The sequence below is a fragment of the Sebastes fasciatus genome, chromosome 4 (genome assembly GCF_043250625.1).
Source record: "Sebastes fasciatus isolate fSebFas1 chromosome 4, fSebFas1.pri, whole genome shotgun sequence".
NCBI classification, from domain to species: Eukaryota; Metazoa; Chordata; class Actinopteri; order Perciformes; family Sebastidae; genus Sebastes; species Sebastes fasciatus.
In genome coordinates, this window is record NC_133798.1 from 21,259,812 (window position 1) to 21,277,536 (window position 17,725).

At 41.0% G+C, this 17,725-nt stretch overlaps 1 protein-coding gene across 3 annotated transcripts in view; it reads right to left on the reverse strand.

The window, feature by feature from the left end:
- eps8l2 (EPS8 signaling adaptor L2) overlaps nucleotides 1-17,725 on the reverse strand; it is a 31,278-nt gene that overhangs the window by 10,001 nt on the left and 3,552 nt on the right. The window contains exons 2-10 of one of the 3 annotated variants that reach the window (XM_074632735.1): nucleotides 15,655-15,705; nucleotides 15,171-15,217; nucleotides 7,424-7,488; nucleotides 5,124-5,285; nucleotides 4,724-4,873; nucleotides 2,565-2,644; nucleotides 2,313-2,422; nucleotides 2,131-2,201; nucleotides 1,894-2,020 (exon numbers count right to left, since the gene is read on the reverse strand). In XM_074632735.1, the coding sequence (XP_074488836.1) occupies nucleotides 1,894-2,020; nucleotides 2,131-2,201; nucleotides 2,313-2,422; nucleotides 2,565-2,644; nucleotides 4,724-4,873; nucleotides 5,124-5,285; nucleotides 7,424-7,488; nucleotides 15,171-15,217; nucleotides 15,655-15,689 (847 nt within the window). In that variant the 5' untranslated portion in view covers nucleotides 15,690-15,705. Of the gene's footprint in view, nucleotides 1-1,893; nucleotides 2,021-2,130; nucleotides 2,202-2,312; nucleotides 2,423-2,564; nucleotides 2,645-4,723; nucleotides 4,874-5,123; nucleotides 5,286-7,423; nucleotides 7,489-15,170; nucleotides 15,433-15,654; nucleotides 15,706-17,725 lie in introns of those variants that run through there. The other 2 variants (XM_074632736.1, XM_074632734.1) reach the window with 2 other exon arrangements.

Genomic DNA, 17,725 nt, shown 5'->3' on the forward strand with positions numbered 1-17,725 from the left:
AATCGGCATCCTCAAGCCCAACAGACAACAACAGCTGTCAGTGTGCTGACTTGACTATGACTTGCCCCAAACTGCATGTGATTATCATAAAGTGGGCATATCTGTAAAGGGGAGACTCGTGGGTACCCAGAGAACCCATTTTCATTCACTTATCTTGAGGTCAGAGGTCAAGGGACCCCTTTGAAAATGGCCATGCCAGTCTTTCCTCGCCAAAATTTAGCGCAAGTTTGTCCCTAGTGACAAGCTAGTATGACATGGTTGGTACCAATGGATTACTCTGATTTTCTAGTTTCATATAATGTCAGTATCTTCACTCTAGCTTTAAAACTGAGCCCGCTACAACCTAAAAACCGCAAGTTGCGTTAATGCGTTAAAGAAATTAGTGGCGTTAAAACTAACTTGCGTTAACGCGTTATTATCACGTTAACGTTGACAGCCCTAAAAATAACATATGCACAGAGCCTTTATAAAGGCGCCGAATAAAAGTATGGGTTTTCTTGGAAAATAAATAACTTTGGTATCATGTGATATCTCTGGGTCGTCAGTTAGTGGGGAAAAAAACGGATAAATGACTGAGATTGACGATAAGTGCCTGGCAACGACTTGTTGTGAAGTAAATGCAATGGAGGGGATAAGAGGGAGAATACGACATCTAGTACCTGAATGTTATCAAGGTTATCAAAGCACCTTTAATTGAAGCATTCTTGATTTTACAGAGCTGTCCGTCAACGTCTGTTAAGAATGTTGTCGTCACTACCGCATCGCATTGTGGGACATTTATGCCGCCGTAGTGTACAGTGTTTGCATGCTGTAATATTTCACTGGAAATAGTATGCAATTCCCGTACTATTGGTTTCAGACATACTAAAAAATCTAACATACTGTTTTAGCGTACTAAATACTATGCTAGAATGACATTTCGGACGCAACCTAGGTATTTTGAGGGGTGTGGAAATACCAAATTACAGAAAGGTTATGATAAATCAGACCAACTGATTTCATTTAAACTGATAAGATATATTTTAAAAACCTAGCAATCACTACATCAGCTGTACCAACCTTTTGATCAACATTTGACCCTACATGAGATTCTGACCCCAAAGTTGAGAAACTGATTCTCTAGATAGAGAATACATAGTTTTTAGCACATCTGTCTGTGTAGTCAGGAACAACACACATCTGTGTTACTTGTTAACAAAAAATGTGTGGAAAAACGATGTCAGGTGCAAACACATACTGTGTGTGTGTTTGCACCTGACATCGTTTTTAGTGTCACATGTATGTAAAATGTGTAAAGTATGTCTCGCTGCACAGGGAATGAGGTGTGTTGAAATAAAAACACAGTATCACACTACTGCCAGTGTTGGGCGGCAAAACATTACTCAGCAACATGTTACAGTAATATTATTACTTTGCACAGTTATAATTAGGGGAACCACCTGCTATTACACTCTCAGTCCATAAATAAGATGACACTTTTGGTTTCAATCCAAATAGTTTTGACTCATCTAATCTGCATATCATGCCAGCACAATTTAACTGAATTTTGCTTCCTTTTGATATGCCAATACTTTGACTTTGTCGGGCAAAAACATAACAAGAATTCAGACAGAAGCACTGATGATAACAAATTAAAATGACCAACAAATGCACCAGATCAGCACTTCCAGGGAGAGGATAAGAAGTAATAATATTACCTGAGTAATGCCAATTGAGTAATGCGTATTGTATGACTTAACAGAACCCCAAACTGGCCACTTGCTACCACACATGCATCACTGGATGACCGTCCCGGGCCACAGGACACAAAGAGACACAAACATTGCGACGTGAGCAATATGAATATATTGTCACTACATTCGTGCCACCACAGAAGAAGAAAGGGAGACAGACCTGCTGGTCCTTTCTTCTTATTCTTCTTACTCTTGTTGCGATGGTTGAGCTGAGAAAAGGCCTCCGCTGCCTTTTGCAGCCGCGCCACAAAGATCTCGATGTCATCCAGGGAGCAGTTGAGGATTTGCTGAGGGAGACAAACCCTGGGGTTATTAGCATAAAGAATATATCATTATGAGATGTTGAAAGGAGCTGAGTAATGTAATGACAGGTGTCAGCTTGGATAAAAACACTCACCACATCCTTCTCAATGCGCTGGGCCAGCTTTTCATGTGACTCTGTGTCATTTTGTCCGGGGGCTCGTCGATCTACATCCAAACACAAAGAAAACTCAGTTCATTCAACTATTGTATAAAATGTGAGCCTTGCATGTAGACAGGGTTTTCTTCTGAGTGCATGTGCAGTATTTGTGTTGTCACCCTGTGTGCTCGTGGCTGCCGCACGTCCCTTCGCAGCAGGCGAGGGGCCCTTAGAGGCCGAGGGGGGGAGGATGGTTTCTCTGTGACGCTTCATTTTCTCCTGGTTCACCCTGGAGGAAGAGGAGCAGGCCTTCAGCACCCTCACATCAAGTTAGCTAACTACTAATTAGAGGTCAGTGTCGCCTCCCTCAATGTGTATTAGACTATATACTGTATACTGTATATGTGTGTCAGCTGTAGCACTGTTCTCACTTCAGAGTCTGAAGCCTCATTTTCTGTCCATGCTTGTTGTCTCCAATGGCACTGTCTATATCTTCATGAACCATCTCAGCCTGAAGACAGTGAGGAGAGACACACAGTCAAACTTAACATATGTTTGTACAGTTTTACGGCTGACGGCAGCGTCGTGTCTAGAAGGTAACCCACGTCTTGGGAAACTCTTGCGAGATGGTTAAGATTAAGCATTCATCTCGAATAGTTAAGGGAAGGATAGGTCGTCGGGCAGCGAGTCTCGAAAGAGTTTTTGTACGTTTTTGCAGATTTCAGATCAGATTTCTCAATTTGTGGGCTACCTTCTAGACACGACCTGACGGCAGTTTCACTCACAGTCATTAAATTGCAATGTCTCCATGTCAAATTGAATGCTGAAAGTTTGCAGTTTAATATCTCATTGCAAACTGACAATAATATCTTCCTCATTATGGATTCTACATATTCTAAACAGGACAAAGTGATCAATTAGATATTATACATTGGAATGCTATTGGCATGGTGAGAATTAGTTAATTTCCTCTTTCTGATATTATGTCATTTGGATTTGAAGTCTACAACCAAAGGCACTGCAGTTAGATATAATCCATTCATATTTTTTTAATAATATCATCTATGTCACAAAGCTCTGGCTTCTGAAAAACTGTAGCGTTTGCTGTTGTGACGCCCGTCCTACAGACTTTAGAGAGGTCAGCAGTGTGAACTCTTTTAAAGAGGGCCTTTTATGCTCATTTTCAGGTTCATAATTGTATTTTGGTTTTCTACTAGAACATGTTTACATGCTTCGATTGGTCAGCTGGCCCACTCTGTTGTGATTGGTCAACCGAACCAAACTCTATGGACTCTGCTCCAGCTCCACTCTAACTAGCTTCGTTTGAAGGCATGCCAAACTAGCCACTAAGCAAGTATAATGCAAACTTATTACACGGCTGTGTTGAATACTCGATTCTGATTGGTCAATCATGGCATTCTGCGGTCTGTAATTTCTGTATAGCAGACTGTTGCTATCGGTGCAGTTCAGATGTGGGACTCTGGCGGACAGTTTTTGTGTTAAAATATTGATTTCTTCAGTAAGTAGCCGTGTAATAAGCGGGATAATGCACAGCTAGCTGGTCATTGTTGAGAAAGAATCCCTTTCAGGTCCGACATCAGAACTGCGCCCATAGCAACGGTCTGCTGTAAAAAAAATAACAGACCGCAGAACGCCGTGATTGACCAATCAGAATCGAGTCTTCAACACAGACATGTAATAAGTAAGGGATAATGTACAGCGAGCCGGTCATTGTTGTGAAATAAATCCCGACAGGGTCTTGCATTGTCTTGAAGGGGTTTATTTCACAACAATGACCCGATAGCTGTACATTGTCCCACTTATTAAACGACTATTAACTTAAGAAATCAATAATTTGACACAAAAACGGTCCGCCAGAGTCCCACATCGGAACTGCGCTCATAGCAACGGTCTGTTATACTGTACATAGCAACAGTCTGTTATACATAGCAACGGTCTGTTATAAAGAAATAAGAATCAAGTATTCAACAAAGCTGTGTAATAAATAAACTTCAGTGACTTGTTATGAGGTGGTGACATTAGATTCATCACTGTATCACAAAAACATTTTAGCTTTTCTCCAAAAACCACATCTTTAAGATTTTGAACAAGCTTTTCTATTCTTTCTTTCTTCACATTTAATTAGAGAAGCATCCGAGTGTTGATAGATAAGAAACTCTTTCATTTATATTCTTTCATTGAAAACAAAGGTGAACAATATGTGATAATCCAAAGGTCGTTTTATTCAGGATCTCCGACCCTGGTCAGTGTTTATGAGCCAACGTTTCTTGTAATCTATTTCATTGAACTTACTGGTAGGAAACTATAAAGAGGTATTATCTGAAGTTATAGTATTACATCCTATCAGAGATAGATCCTCCCTTTAGAAAATATCACTGAACATGGCAACAAAAAATTTAAAAGGATACACCCAAGCCCAGAGCCACCAACAGCACTGAAATCTGACCTGGCGCTCCAACAACAGTGGCTTGGATTTACAAGTGACACAAAACACAAAGCCGGCCAATCATGCACGAACAATAAAGGACGCAAACTGAGCCAAGCCGGCAGCAGTCAAAATGAGACTCACATCAACCTCGTCACAGTGGAAGAAGTGGATGTCGGGTTTGTGCTGCTGGTTGTCCTGACACACCAGCAGCAGCACGGAGGGGTAACGTGTCTGATTCAGGACCGTCTGGCTCATGAGGATGGTGGGAAGAGGGAAGTTCTCCAACTCTTCCTGCAGGAGCACGACAGAGAAACAATTAGAGGGGAAGAGGAGGCAGAGAAAGCGCAAGATACTATCTGAGGAAGCAAAGCCTTCAGTAAGATAAATACTACAAATAGTCTTCTAAAAGTGATGAGAAATGAGAAGCTGAATATCACTCTCATATCTGCACGGCAAATATGAAGCTACCACAAGCAGTTGGCTACTGTAAATGTGACATGTATTGCACGCTAACATAATGTGATGATGTGTGGAGCCGTACCTGTGTGTCACAGTCCAGCAGCCTGACCGCCTTGTCGGAGACTTGCAGGAGCATCTCCTGGGTCCAGATTTTGTCTTTTGAGTCCAGAAGGACCAGTTTCTTGATCCCATCGTCCACTGTGGTGATGGACTCTGTCTTGTCCATAACAAATGTGGAGAGATGCTGAAGAGAAAACAGTCAGTTGGAAAAATGAAGGATTAGAGTTTTGGCAGTGAGGGGACTATGACCTGGTGTGAACTAAAAACAACATCTGGATGGAAAGTAGGAAAGGTGTGCTTTGGAAAGTTGATGGACATGATTTGAAATACACATTATTTCTAGTTAATTGGCTGGATTAAAGGTGTAGTGTAGGATCTGGCGGCATCTAGTGGTGCGGTTGCAGATTGCAACCTGCTCACTCCTCCCTTTCCAAGACTGCGGTAACGTGAGCCGCAGAGTGCAAAACTATGGTAACCCCGTTCGCCTCGCTCAGAGGCCATCCTTACCAAAATAATACTAATTTATGAGCAACGGAAGTCAGACGGCGGCTGGCGGTACCACAGTTTTGCACAATGTGATGTAATTTTGCAAGCAGCCATTTTAAAAAAAATCTGGGTAGAGTGTATTAAAAATTGTGGTCGCTATTGACAGCAGCTTGGCTATTTAAAAAATGTGTGTTTGTGCAGGATGTTCCGTTGTCGCGCTAGTGACTATTCTCTCTCACCGATCAGTTGTTTCTGCAGTGTTTTAACTTCTAGTATCGGCTTAGCTCGCTTGGAACCTCGACCGAGGTGTTACCAAAAATGGAGCGGTACCATCCACAACTTTTGCTGATGGAAATGAAAAAATAACCGTTCTAATGTGTAATGAACTGAACTGAACTGGACTGCTTGGTGGAAACGTGCCATAAGCTGACAGAAACACCACAATTCTTATTTTCATGTGATTATACACTAATGTTAATGTTAATTTAAGTTTGATGAGAAAAAAGATACCAACAGTAGCCAGTTAGCTTAAAGACTGGAAACTGGGGGAAACAGCTAGCTTGGCTTTCTCCAAAGCTGAAATAAAATCTTCATACTATCACCTCTAGAGCTCACAAATTAACATGTTATATCTCATTGGTTTCAGCTGTACAAAAATGGAAGTGTAAAAACAAGTCTTCGCTAGTTGCCAAGCAACTGCTCCCAGCCACATTTTTACTAAAAAAATGAGATACAAAGTGTTAATTAGTGAGCTTTAAAGGTGCGGGTGGGTGGATTTTGTTACCTTTTGACCAAGCCAAGTCAGCTGTTTACACTCTTCATGCTAAGCTAAGCTAACCAGCTGCTGCCTCCAGCTTTATATTGAGCATACAGACATGAGAGTGGTATCAATCTTCTCATTTAACCCTCAGCAAGAAAGCAAATAAGGATATTTCCCAAAACTGTTTCTTAAACTGTAACTGTTAACTGTACTGTATATTTAGGCCTGTTTTCCTTCAGCTATTACGTTGACAGAGTTACGTATTCGTCTGAATTACTCATTTATCTGATATCAAAACTGCAATATTACCACTTCCATGGCCATCTCTGCGTTCAGCTGTTGCCAGCGTGGCTGTTGCTGCAATCAGAGGCCTGATTGCTTTATTATGAAAGAGTCCCGTAAAGGTGATGTAATGAAGAGATTAACTAGTGTGTCAGCTTTTATCTCTGGCCAAAAAGAACAATACGCCATTAGAGTAAGGCCTTTTATACTTTTATCTTGTTCTTCCTATGACGTCAGGGATCTTTTTTTAAAGTTATAAATCTGTACTTGTGTAGATCTCAAGTATATGAGATAATTTTTTTCTTTTCAAGCCTTTTTTGTATTTTGTCATTTTGGGGCAGTTTTCAGTGCAATGTGAGAGGAAATGTTGATAAAAAGAGAGAGTTGGAACAAAGGTCCTCAGCTGGATTACATCATTTTTATAAATATTTTAAGATTCGCTATCTATTCTATTTTTATTGAGCTCATTTTATGTTATCTCCGATGCCCAAATGTCTGGAATCACTCATAGTGAGATTTCCTATTAAAAAACTATTAAATATTAACTTCACTTTAATGAGTACTAAAATGACTTTTATCCTTAATAATAAGTCAAGTGTGTTAAAGTCCCTCTCATACTTATAATGCCATTGAATCAATATGCAGTGGTTGAGTTTCACATCTTTTGCCAAGCTTTCTATTTTTACATATATTTTGCTTTATTTCTAAACCTTTTTTAAAAATACAGGAATCAAAGTTAAAATTATAAAACACAACTTAATTTTTCAGATAAACACAAACAGAGCAGATCTTACCTCAACATGATACTGCGACGTCTCGTGCATGATATAATTGGAGTTGGAGTATTTTTTCCTCTGTTCTGTTGATAAGAAAACAAAGACATAAAAAGTGAAAAAGTGAGAATCCACCAAGTCCTGCCTGCGATCGTACTGTAAATCCGACTATGTAAACAGCCGGCAGTGACACTGACCTAAACCCCACATGTTGCACGTATCAGCTGAGTGAACAGATGAAACAAAACACTAGTGTGAGCGAGCTGAAAAGACCAGCAGAGCAATAAGGAAGTGGCATGAACATGTAGTGTGTGTGGTTTTTACCTTAGACTTCACAGTCAAATACACTGTTCAATATTCATATAAATATTGTATGTATAGTAAGGTGTTAGTTTAGACACATGATAGTGTATTTTACAGTATATTTTACAATATAGTGCAGTAAAACTTACACTGACTTTTCATCTTTTAACATAATTCTGTGTCCAAAAATGTCCTGGCACTTATCTGAGAAGTTAATTATTAAATCTCACATAAAAGAGTCTGTGTGATTTGATTCGACCCCTCCAATATTATAGTTATTTGGCCAGGCTGGTATTACCGTAAATCTCGCTCCACCCATGGCACCAATTACAGGCACAGATTTACTGCAGGTTCAAAGGTGAGCCACGCTACTTCTCCACAGCACCATGCTCACTTCCTCACCTGTGGCACAGTATTGTTAATTGGCACATGTAAACTGAAATGCTCTCATTTTTAGAACAAACCTGTTGAGCGGTAAGGCCGGTGAGAGTACCGTAAATAGCGGCATATTGTAAATAATTTTTTTGTCAGTGCTACCAGTGATTTTAACAGAGATTAAAACAATAGAGATCCACTCCGGACATGTTTTAAGACATAAAATACTCTACAAAAACCTTAATAATAATAATGTTGTGTGTCTGGTCACAAACAAAAATGAAATAAACTATTTGCACACTATAAAAACCACATCCACTCATTCTCCCACATTAAAAAAAATAAATTCTGACTCTACACAATATCATCACCTGTTAAGTCAATATGGCGAACCTGTTAGCAAACAGTTGCTTATTTACACATCCAGCAGTTACGGAACAACATTATCATTTATTTGGAGTCATGTTTCTGTTTCCGCCTGGCGAATGTGAGTCACATATTCACTCTCTTTTAGCTCTGTTTTTGTTCTCCACCAACTCCTGAGGGAAATACCTGACTCTTTAGCTGCTAAATGCTCCACTATGTTCACCAGCTAACTGTGTCTGTCTGCTGTTTGGTGCTGAACAGGTAGTGTACAGTGGGTTATAAGAGCTTCTACTCTGAAAACTGCCTTCTGCACCCAAAAACACAGCTATGAGAGCGGTAGGAGAGCTTCACATTGAGATGAAACTCGCTACAAAGATCCGTAAAGCCCAGGGGAGCTGCAGATTCAGTTGATAATTCTCTGTAGGTTAATCACTGCGAGCGACACTTGCTTTTCACTTTGTCATTTGATGCACTGATATTATAAAAATATTGATATAGCTGCTTTAAAGTTTGAGATAGATTGAAAATAAGCATTAAATTGAACTGCCATTTTTGAAAACCAGTACAAGATTACAGTACAAAATGTAAAGGTTTTTGAGGTTTTCAAAGTGGGAGGTAGGCCTCCCCAGGGGGGCTCCAAACAGTTTCAGGGGTTGTATCTAGAAGGTAACCAACAAATTGCGAAAAACTTGAAAAAATGTACAAAAACACTTGCGAGATTCGCCGCCCGACGACCTATCCTAACCATAACCATTTGAGGTCAATGCCTAACCTTAACCATCTCGCCAGAGTTTCCCAAATTGTGGGTTACCTTCTAGAAACGACCAGTTTTGGGGGAGGCTCAGTGAATGGAAGTGAAACAATATTGCATTAGTTATCAAAAGAAGATCACATAGAATAGCCTAAAGTGTGTGATTTGGTTAAAGAGATAGTTCCCAGATACAGTATTTGTGAGGAATTTTACTGTTTTTCTCACTTTACCATAGTCAGAAACTAATAAATGCCTTAGGACAGACCTTTTTTATGTATCTGGTGTAGTCAGGTGAAGATATGTCAAACAATATTTGACAAGGGCTTGGTCTGAGGGGAGAGCTACAGTCTCAGACTGTGAAAACCAGACCAATAAAGTTCAAATGTGGTGACCTGTTGAAAGTCTGAATGTCATTTGTAAACACTGGAGCTCACTCTATTTTCAAGACCCCATTGTTCACACAGCACGGCATGTACCGTTGGCTGGAACCATTGTCTTCAAACAGGCCGATGTTGAATGAGTGTGCCAGTGTGCTCATTGACCTATTTACCAGGTGAATAGTCTGCAGGTAACAATTACGGTTAAATGAGAGCATGTTCCTATCAACTCCACTGCCAGATCTCATATCAGGTCTCTCTCTGTCCCCAACCCAGTAGAGTCAACATTTAGAGGTTTATGTGCTTTATGGTGACTGTGCCACAAAAGCTCTGCTGTTTGAATAACACTTAAAAGGTGTGTCAAGCCTCCAAAGTACATTCCAATATTTGATATCGGTTTATTGATGATTCACTGTGACGTAAACCTGCTTCATAGAGCAACCGCCGTCACTTTGACGCAAGCATGTTCTTTCCTGCCGTTTCCTCTCTGCTGATTCCTTCCTGCTTTGGCTCCCCACAGGTGAAACACAAGCGTCAGGTGTCGTACTGAAAGTCGAGCTCGCCCGTTCATGTCTTATTAATGGCCTGACATTTATGCCAATCAATTCACAGTGCTGCAACAGCTCGCAATAAGAGCCACTTAGCAGGCAGATGGGCAGATCCTCAGGGCTCTCCAGAGTCAATGACCAGTGATAAACATGGCTGCTTGGCACATTATCAAACCAATACATGATGGCCCAGATCAATCAGACAATCTGACCTCCCTGATAACTACCCTGTAAAGAAACTGAGATATTTAACAGGACTCAACCCAAAATCAAGATATTTTGTATACAATACCATGAAACTTTTTGCAAATGTAGTTTGATTAATAAAAATAATAAAATTCTGTATCGCAACATCAAAAGGCTGAATGAACCACCCCAGGAACTCAAACAATAGGTGTGCTGATGACTGCAACACAGTCTCACGGCAGTCTGTGGAATAGTCACGAAATTTTATCTATTTGATTTGTGTACATAGACATGAATTTCCCTTTTTTTTGTGATGCTCAGCACGACTTTCAACAACACATTTCTCATGCCTTTTTCTACGAATGTCCAGCAACACGTGATGCACGTGTCAATTTCCCCTCCAGTCTTTGTAAAATAAAACTACTTAGTTAGGTTTAGGAAAAGATCGACTTGGTTAGGCTTAGCCAACAAACTACTTAATTAGGTTTTGGAAAAGATCGTGGTTTGGGTTAAAATTACTCTGGAAGTGACGTAACTTAAGTTTGGAAGTTACGTGACAAAAACTACTTAGTTACTGTAGGTTTAGGAAAAGATGGACTTGGTTAGATTTAGGCAACAAAACTACATTGTTAGGTTTAGGAAAAGATCGTGGTTTGGGTTAAAATAACCCCAGAAGTGGGGTAACTTCAGTATTGAAGTTACATGAAAAATAAATCAACTTTGACTTCTTGTTTTACACGGGACATGAACACCGGCCTCCTGGGCGAAAGTCTGGTGCTTTTTGACCCACGCATTCACCCCGACCACCTCTCTACGTAGTGTTCGTCGCTCTTAATACTTTCCAGTTCACAATTGCGTGGATTACGTACGAATTGATTTCGTGCGAATTGATTTCGTGCTGACTATTCGAAAAAAAAGAAGTGAAATTCTAGTCTATGTACAAAAATCAATACATTCAATTTCATGACTTTCACAAACTGCTATAGGACTGGGCTGGCTGATGTGTCCACAACGATTTGACCATATGTCACAAGAAAGTATCGCAGGCTGATTCACCACAGAATCGTCCTCTCAAACTAATGTAAAACAAATGAATACAGGTTTACATCGTGCATTCGTTTATCGAGAACAGTAAGAGGCAAAACACAGCCACTGATAACTGAAATAGAAATAGAAACTACACCAGAACAACTGAATTTCACACATACACAGATGTTAAAGAAAAACAACAGAGCAGGACGACATCAAAGTGATAATTTCCACCTGTTAATTCAGTCTCATTACCTGACAGAGACATGCTCCTCAACCACAAACCAAGAAACTCAAGAAAGCTACCGGATGCTCTGAAGTCCTAGGATGATGAATCTGATGTGACACCTCTCTGCTCGACCCCAAAGCTGCTGATAACAGATCAGGTAGGAGGACACTGATGTGCATTATTTGCATCTGTTGTGTGCTTCCCTACGCTCTGTGGACGGTGGGGAGTTTTGCATACAGGATATTGAGCTGGGACTTTTGCTGTTGTTCCTCTACATGTTTATTCAGCAGCAGACCTTTATCTATCCAAATATCTCCCAGCGCTATGGATGGTGCACCATATTGTCCACCTCTCTGGTTCAGGAGGACAGGCGTGCTGCTGTCATCCTGCAGTGAGAAGGTAGCAGTGACCATCTGCCGCACGGGATGAGACGAGCCAATGAAAAACAGCACATACAGTGGGATATTTCACTGAGATCACAAGAGTGGCTGCGTCCTGTGGATATTTGGATGACTTGCGGCACAAAAATATTTCACGAGCTGCACAGTCAGATGCTTTGGGAACATCTTGCATCGCTACAATACCGTCATCTGTCATTTGAAGCCATTCTATATTTGGAACAGTGCAGCCGTGCACGAGAGCAGGTTGTCCTGTCACACCTCAGTTTAAGTTTCTGTCTGTGCCTATGATGTGCTGCACAATGTTCCTCTATATTGGCAGCATGGAAGGAGGTGCTGGCAGCAGCCAGTGAGCTCATGTCTGAGGCAGCGCAGGAATGAGTCCGCCTCTTCCTCTCCACTTTTCAATGTGTCTTTTATTCACCTGCAAAACATGGGCAACCCCACCCTGTTCCAACCACACATTAAAAACAGGCACACCCTGCCCTCCCTCCGACTGTAACATAGCACACTTCAGTGTCTCACACACAGACACACGCCCTAGCACAAGTATTCAACAGCTAAAATTAAATGTCATGCCATAACTGTATTACAGAGTTTTACCACAGTCATAATAGATCAATGACAATGTAGATTTTGTAGAAAACAAGCATATCCTTCAATTCAACATATGCACAAAAGACTAAAAGTCAGACATCATAAATATACATCTGCACACAACGTGACTACAAAGTGCAGACAAACAACTATAGACTGTATATAAGAAGTGGACGTAGTCACAGTGACCTATTGGATTGTGGACTTGCGTTTTTTGCAACCAGAAGTGACACGAGAGGGTGGAGCTAAGTACAACCGAACGCTTAGTAAGAAATTTTTAGGCGACCAAAACAGTTAACTTTCATGAACTGAAAACACACTGTGAAAGGGTTAAAGTTCTACGACGAAAACACGGACAACTCCCAGACAGAACAACGCCGTTGTAGCGACCTGTCAATCACAACGTAGCCGTGCCCTAAAGCATCCCCTGCTTTATGGTCTATTAGACTCTAAATGGGACCATAATTTACTAAATAAACATCATGCTGTATTGGAGAAGACTTGAAACTAGTGATTGAGACCATGAACTCATGTTTACAATGTTTACTGAGGTAATAGATCAAGTGAGAAGTAGGCTCATTTTCTCATACAATCTGACTTCTTTTTGCAACCAGAGGAGTCGCCCCTTGCTGGCTATTAGAAAAAATGCAAGTTTAAGGTACTTCAGCATTGACTTCACTTTTCAGACCCCGTTGTCGCCCACTGCAAACAACCAAAAGCCTGATGCATCTAACAACCAATCCCAGCAAGCCGTGCAAGCCTGGCACAGAGCAGGAACCTCATGTTCCCTTCAGGAGCCCTGCCTCCCACCCATGTCCCTCAGTGTCTGACAGAGGTGTCAGCAGCCTCAGCACGACAGGGCCCCTCAGCAGGACCTTGGCCCCCTCTTATCACTGTGTCTGTGTGTGTGTTCTGTCCGCGGAGACACAGCAACTTGCTGCAGAGTGAGAGTGTTGGATTTCCTGACAGTCATTTGCATAGCAAATTGAATACGTTGTGATTTGAATCAATTACAGTGCTGATCCACACAGCTTGACTATTGACAGTTTGGTTATATCAAACACAGATGCAAGATTTTAAAATGAGTCTCAAAGTTACTACAGCTTCATTTTCAAAAAACAAAAACAGCTGCTCTGTAGTTTTTAGAAAACGTTACTCAAACTTGGGCTGGGCAATATGACGATATATATCATCAAAACAATATAAAAATATCTGTTATATATTTATTTCTATAGTTTCTATCGCGATATAGGCTAGACCTATATTTATTTATTTTTCTCTATAATTTCACTTAAAACTGTTGTGTTCGTTTTGCACTCAAGTTTTTAAAATGAGAAACTACTCGGTACTTAATATTTATAGTATAGTATTTAATTCACACGAGAGTATACAAAAATAGGCTTTACCATGTGGTTATTTTATAAAGAGTATGACTTTGTTCGAAATCACATACTATGCACTAAATACTCAATATGTGTACTATCGTTCAACATACGTTTCTGTGAACAAACAGTAGTATGAATCTTTTCGTACGCACTGAGCAGTAATTTACATCGCCACTTCCTGAGAGCCTCCTTGCTGGTTGGAGACGTGTAACCATGGTAACCCGTGCCAACCTCATGTGACCAAAACGACGGTTTGTGAGCATCAAAGTCTAAATTAATTTAATATATATATTACACCTAGCAAAGTGAAACCCTATACTTACAGTTAATTTGAAGCCTTATTGACGTTACAGGGCTGTCCATCAACGTTTGCATTGTGGGATATTTATGCCGCTGTAGTGTCCAGTGTTGCATACTATATTATTTCACCGGAAATAGTATGCATTTGTGTACTATTGGTTTCATACTAAGGTTTCAGACATGCTAAAAAATCGCATATACTGTTTTAGCTTACTAAATAGCATCTTAGTATGGAATTTCAGATGCAACCTATATATTTATTATTACCAGAAAACATGATATAATGTGATATATATCGTTATCGAGATATGAAATGACCTACAGTATATCAGGATAGAAGGTTTTGGCCATATTGTCCAGCCCGAACTCAAACAGGAGTAAATAGTGTATTTGTTGGGGACTATTTTCGGATGCGGATTAACACACATTTGGTGCACTAAAGACTATTTACAGCAGCAGGACGGTGTATGTGGGATTGACTCAAAAAGTTTTAATTATAATGAAGTTACATCCCACCCGGTGCAACAGTGTGGCTCATTTATGTGTTTTTATGGACAACATTAGAGGTCAACAACACAATTTGGCTGCACAGGCAATATTTATCAATAGGATAAATTAATTGTTGATTTTGTTTTCATAAGATTTTTTGACAAGAAAAATATAGATTATTGTCTGCCTTGAAGTACAGAAATAATAATGAGCGATGAAGACATTTCATAACTGTTCCTTGACAGTTAAGTACAAGCTCCTAAATTACAGCGTAAACTGTAAACAGTTTGCAGTGACTCATGCCACAGAAACAAGAGCAAGTGTAATTACAGGTGAAGGGCATGTAAAGACAAAGTCTTGAAAACAGGCCAACAATAAAATACTCCTTCTGACAAGGGCAGCAAGTTCCCTTCACACCTCCATGCAGGCGCTTACCGTAGAGGGCCTTGGCGCTGATCTTGCTGTCCGATCTGGCCACTCCACTGCAATGACAAGAAGAGGAGACGGGGTTACGCTGCATGCTCTTCATCTTCTCCCCCTGCACCTCTGGATGTCAGTGTCACAAAACTCCCACACTGTCACTTCTCATGAAAGTAAACCCACAAAATAGGAGTGATACACGGAGAGAGCAGACTGGCCGGCACTGGATGAGATTAGCCTGAGATTCTGAGCATATGGACCAGCCAGGGAGGGAGAGAGAAAGGGAGAGAGAGAGAGGGGGGAGGGAAAGAGCCTAGAGCCAGGAGCCCAGGCAAAGCAAACAACTCTCAACAGAGCCGCTCTGTGCCCGAGGTCCCTGACCCACACCACCTTCTACATACTGGGTTAGTGATTCTCTCGCGCTTGTGTGACAGCAACTCAGCTTAACTTACAGAAAGGTAAATATGTGAGGGGAAGCAGGAATGTGTGCGACACTCACTTGGATCGCCTCGACGGAGGTCCCAGGACACTCATGACTTAAGGCATCCACCTGGAGACAGACAACAGAGAGGATGAGACTCAGAGAGAGTGGGTGTTAATGAAAGACGGAGAGAGGGAGGGCAAACATTTTCCACCAAAACAAACATGCATCATTTATACTGCAACCTGGTCTCACGGTAAGGCGTATAAACACCACGACATTCCACAGACACTCTGCGTGTCATGAGTACGTATTTTAGCCTTTTTCCCCTATCATTTGTACGCCATTTTTGTGTGTCATTTTGTCAACTTAACTACGGTAACATCCACAGTTAGGTTCAGGAAACAAAACCACTAACTTAGGTTTAGGAAAAACGTCATGGGGTGCATCTCAAGACCTTTTCACAGCACTTATTTCTGCACAGAGGAGCGAGGATCGAAGAGCGAAGAGGGATCTCTGAGGGAGCCATGAGCGAGGATACACGAGAGCAATGGTTGGGCTTAAAATAAGTACGCAAACTAAGTAAATACGTACGGAAACAACCTACGAAAAACATATCACAAACGTCAATTGTCACGTGACAAACGTCACTAGCGTAACTTAAAAAACAAAAAAAATGGTCAACACTGGACCCATCCAACTCGGCCCCTGCCCGGCTGCCATAAGTGGTCTTTCTCGCTTTAATAGTACGTCACTAGCTCTTATCGTTGCATTTACATACATTGCAGTCAGTACCGGATAGATGGTGAGCAAATGACACGCAGAAATCAAGAATGACGTACTTATTGAGCGCTAAACACCTTGCACATTATCGTGGCATTCATACGCCTTTTTGTGCAAACAGACTGTTATCCTTTTGAATGCATCATTTTCTTTCTCTCATTCCACTTTGGGGAGCTCTCACATACAGTCCTAAAGCTTATAAAGCTATTGGCACCTCAGTAAGCTTGTAGATATGGCATGCAAAGTTGAGGCGTAGTCTACCCAACAGCCTGTTCTTCCACTGTGCAGAGCCAGGTGTTGGGCCTGTACCGCTGGTAGTCGGGGGCCGATCTGGGACAATGGCAGACAGCAGGCTGATATGCACTGTGTAATTAGATCCACTCTGTTGACGACTATATCTGCATAGCTGCAATTAATTAATCTGGTTGGGTTTCACACTCAGCCACGCTGACTATTTGATAATTAGCATGGAGCACTACGTCTAAATCTGGTTAACGGGAGCAGGAAATGAGAGAACGAAACTCTCCCACACCTTTCCCTCTTGACCTGGAGGCGCTGTCTTGTCTGTCAAGGCATGTAGCGACGAGGTTATGTAATATATATCACACACTGTGGCTAAACACAGACTGTAGCTAGCCTATGTGGACCCTAATGAGCTGTTACACAACACGGTGGGCTCTGCCTGGTTTCCTTTACGATACTTTACTGATAAGAGTCCCTTGTTAATGCCTAAAGTGATGTGTATTTAACACTGGAGATAATGATCACCTTTTACCTTATGTGACTTTCAGACTCCAAGGAGCCATGTGTCTCTTTAGCTCAGTTTGTATTATTGATTGGTGGCGAGATGTTTGGATCCTGTGTCACCAACAAGTATTTTAAGTGTCCTACAAGAACAATCCAACGTGTGTCAGTTTGTGACACTAGGCGTGCTTCCCACAGTGAATATTTCAGTATAATTAATTAATCTAACCAGACAGTTAACACTTGTACATGACAGCGTTATGAGACAGCCATTTCCTCATCTCATGTCTTACCTCCTTTCTGAAGCATAAAACTGCTTTTGCATAACGAGCAGCGTTAAACTACACAAGGTAAATACCGTGTACGACAGTTTACAGGTTACAGGTTGTAGGTGCGGTCACTCAAGCTTATCTCGCAGCGGATCATAAACGTAATCGCCCTCACCAGATAATCTGCTCATATCTGCTGAAACAAAGCGAGGCCAAATCACAACAACAGCCCTCACAGATATTAACCAAAGTGTTCCTGCAGACAAAGTATTGTTCATGTAGCTCCATGCAACCAGTTTAAAGGATCATCTACAACTAAATCTTAAATGCAAATAAGCAGAGAAAACTAATCC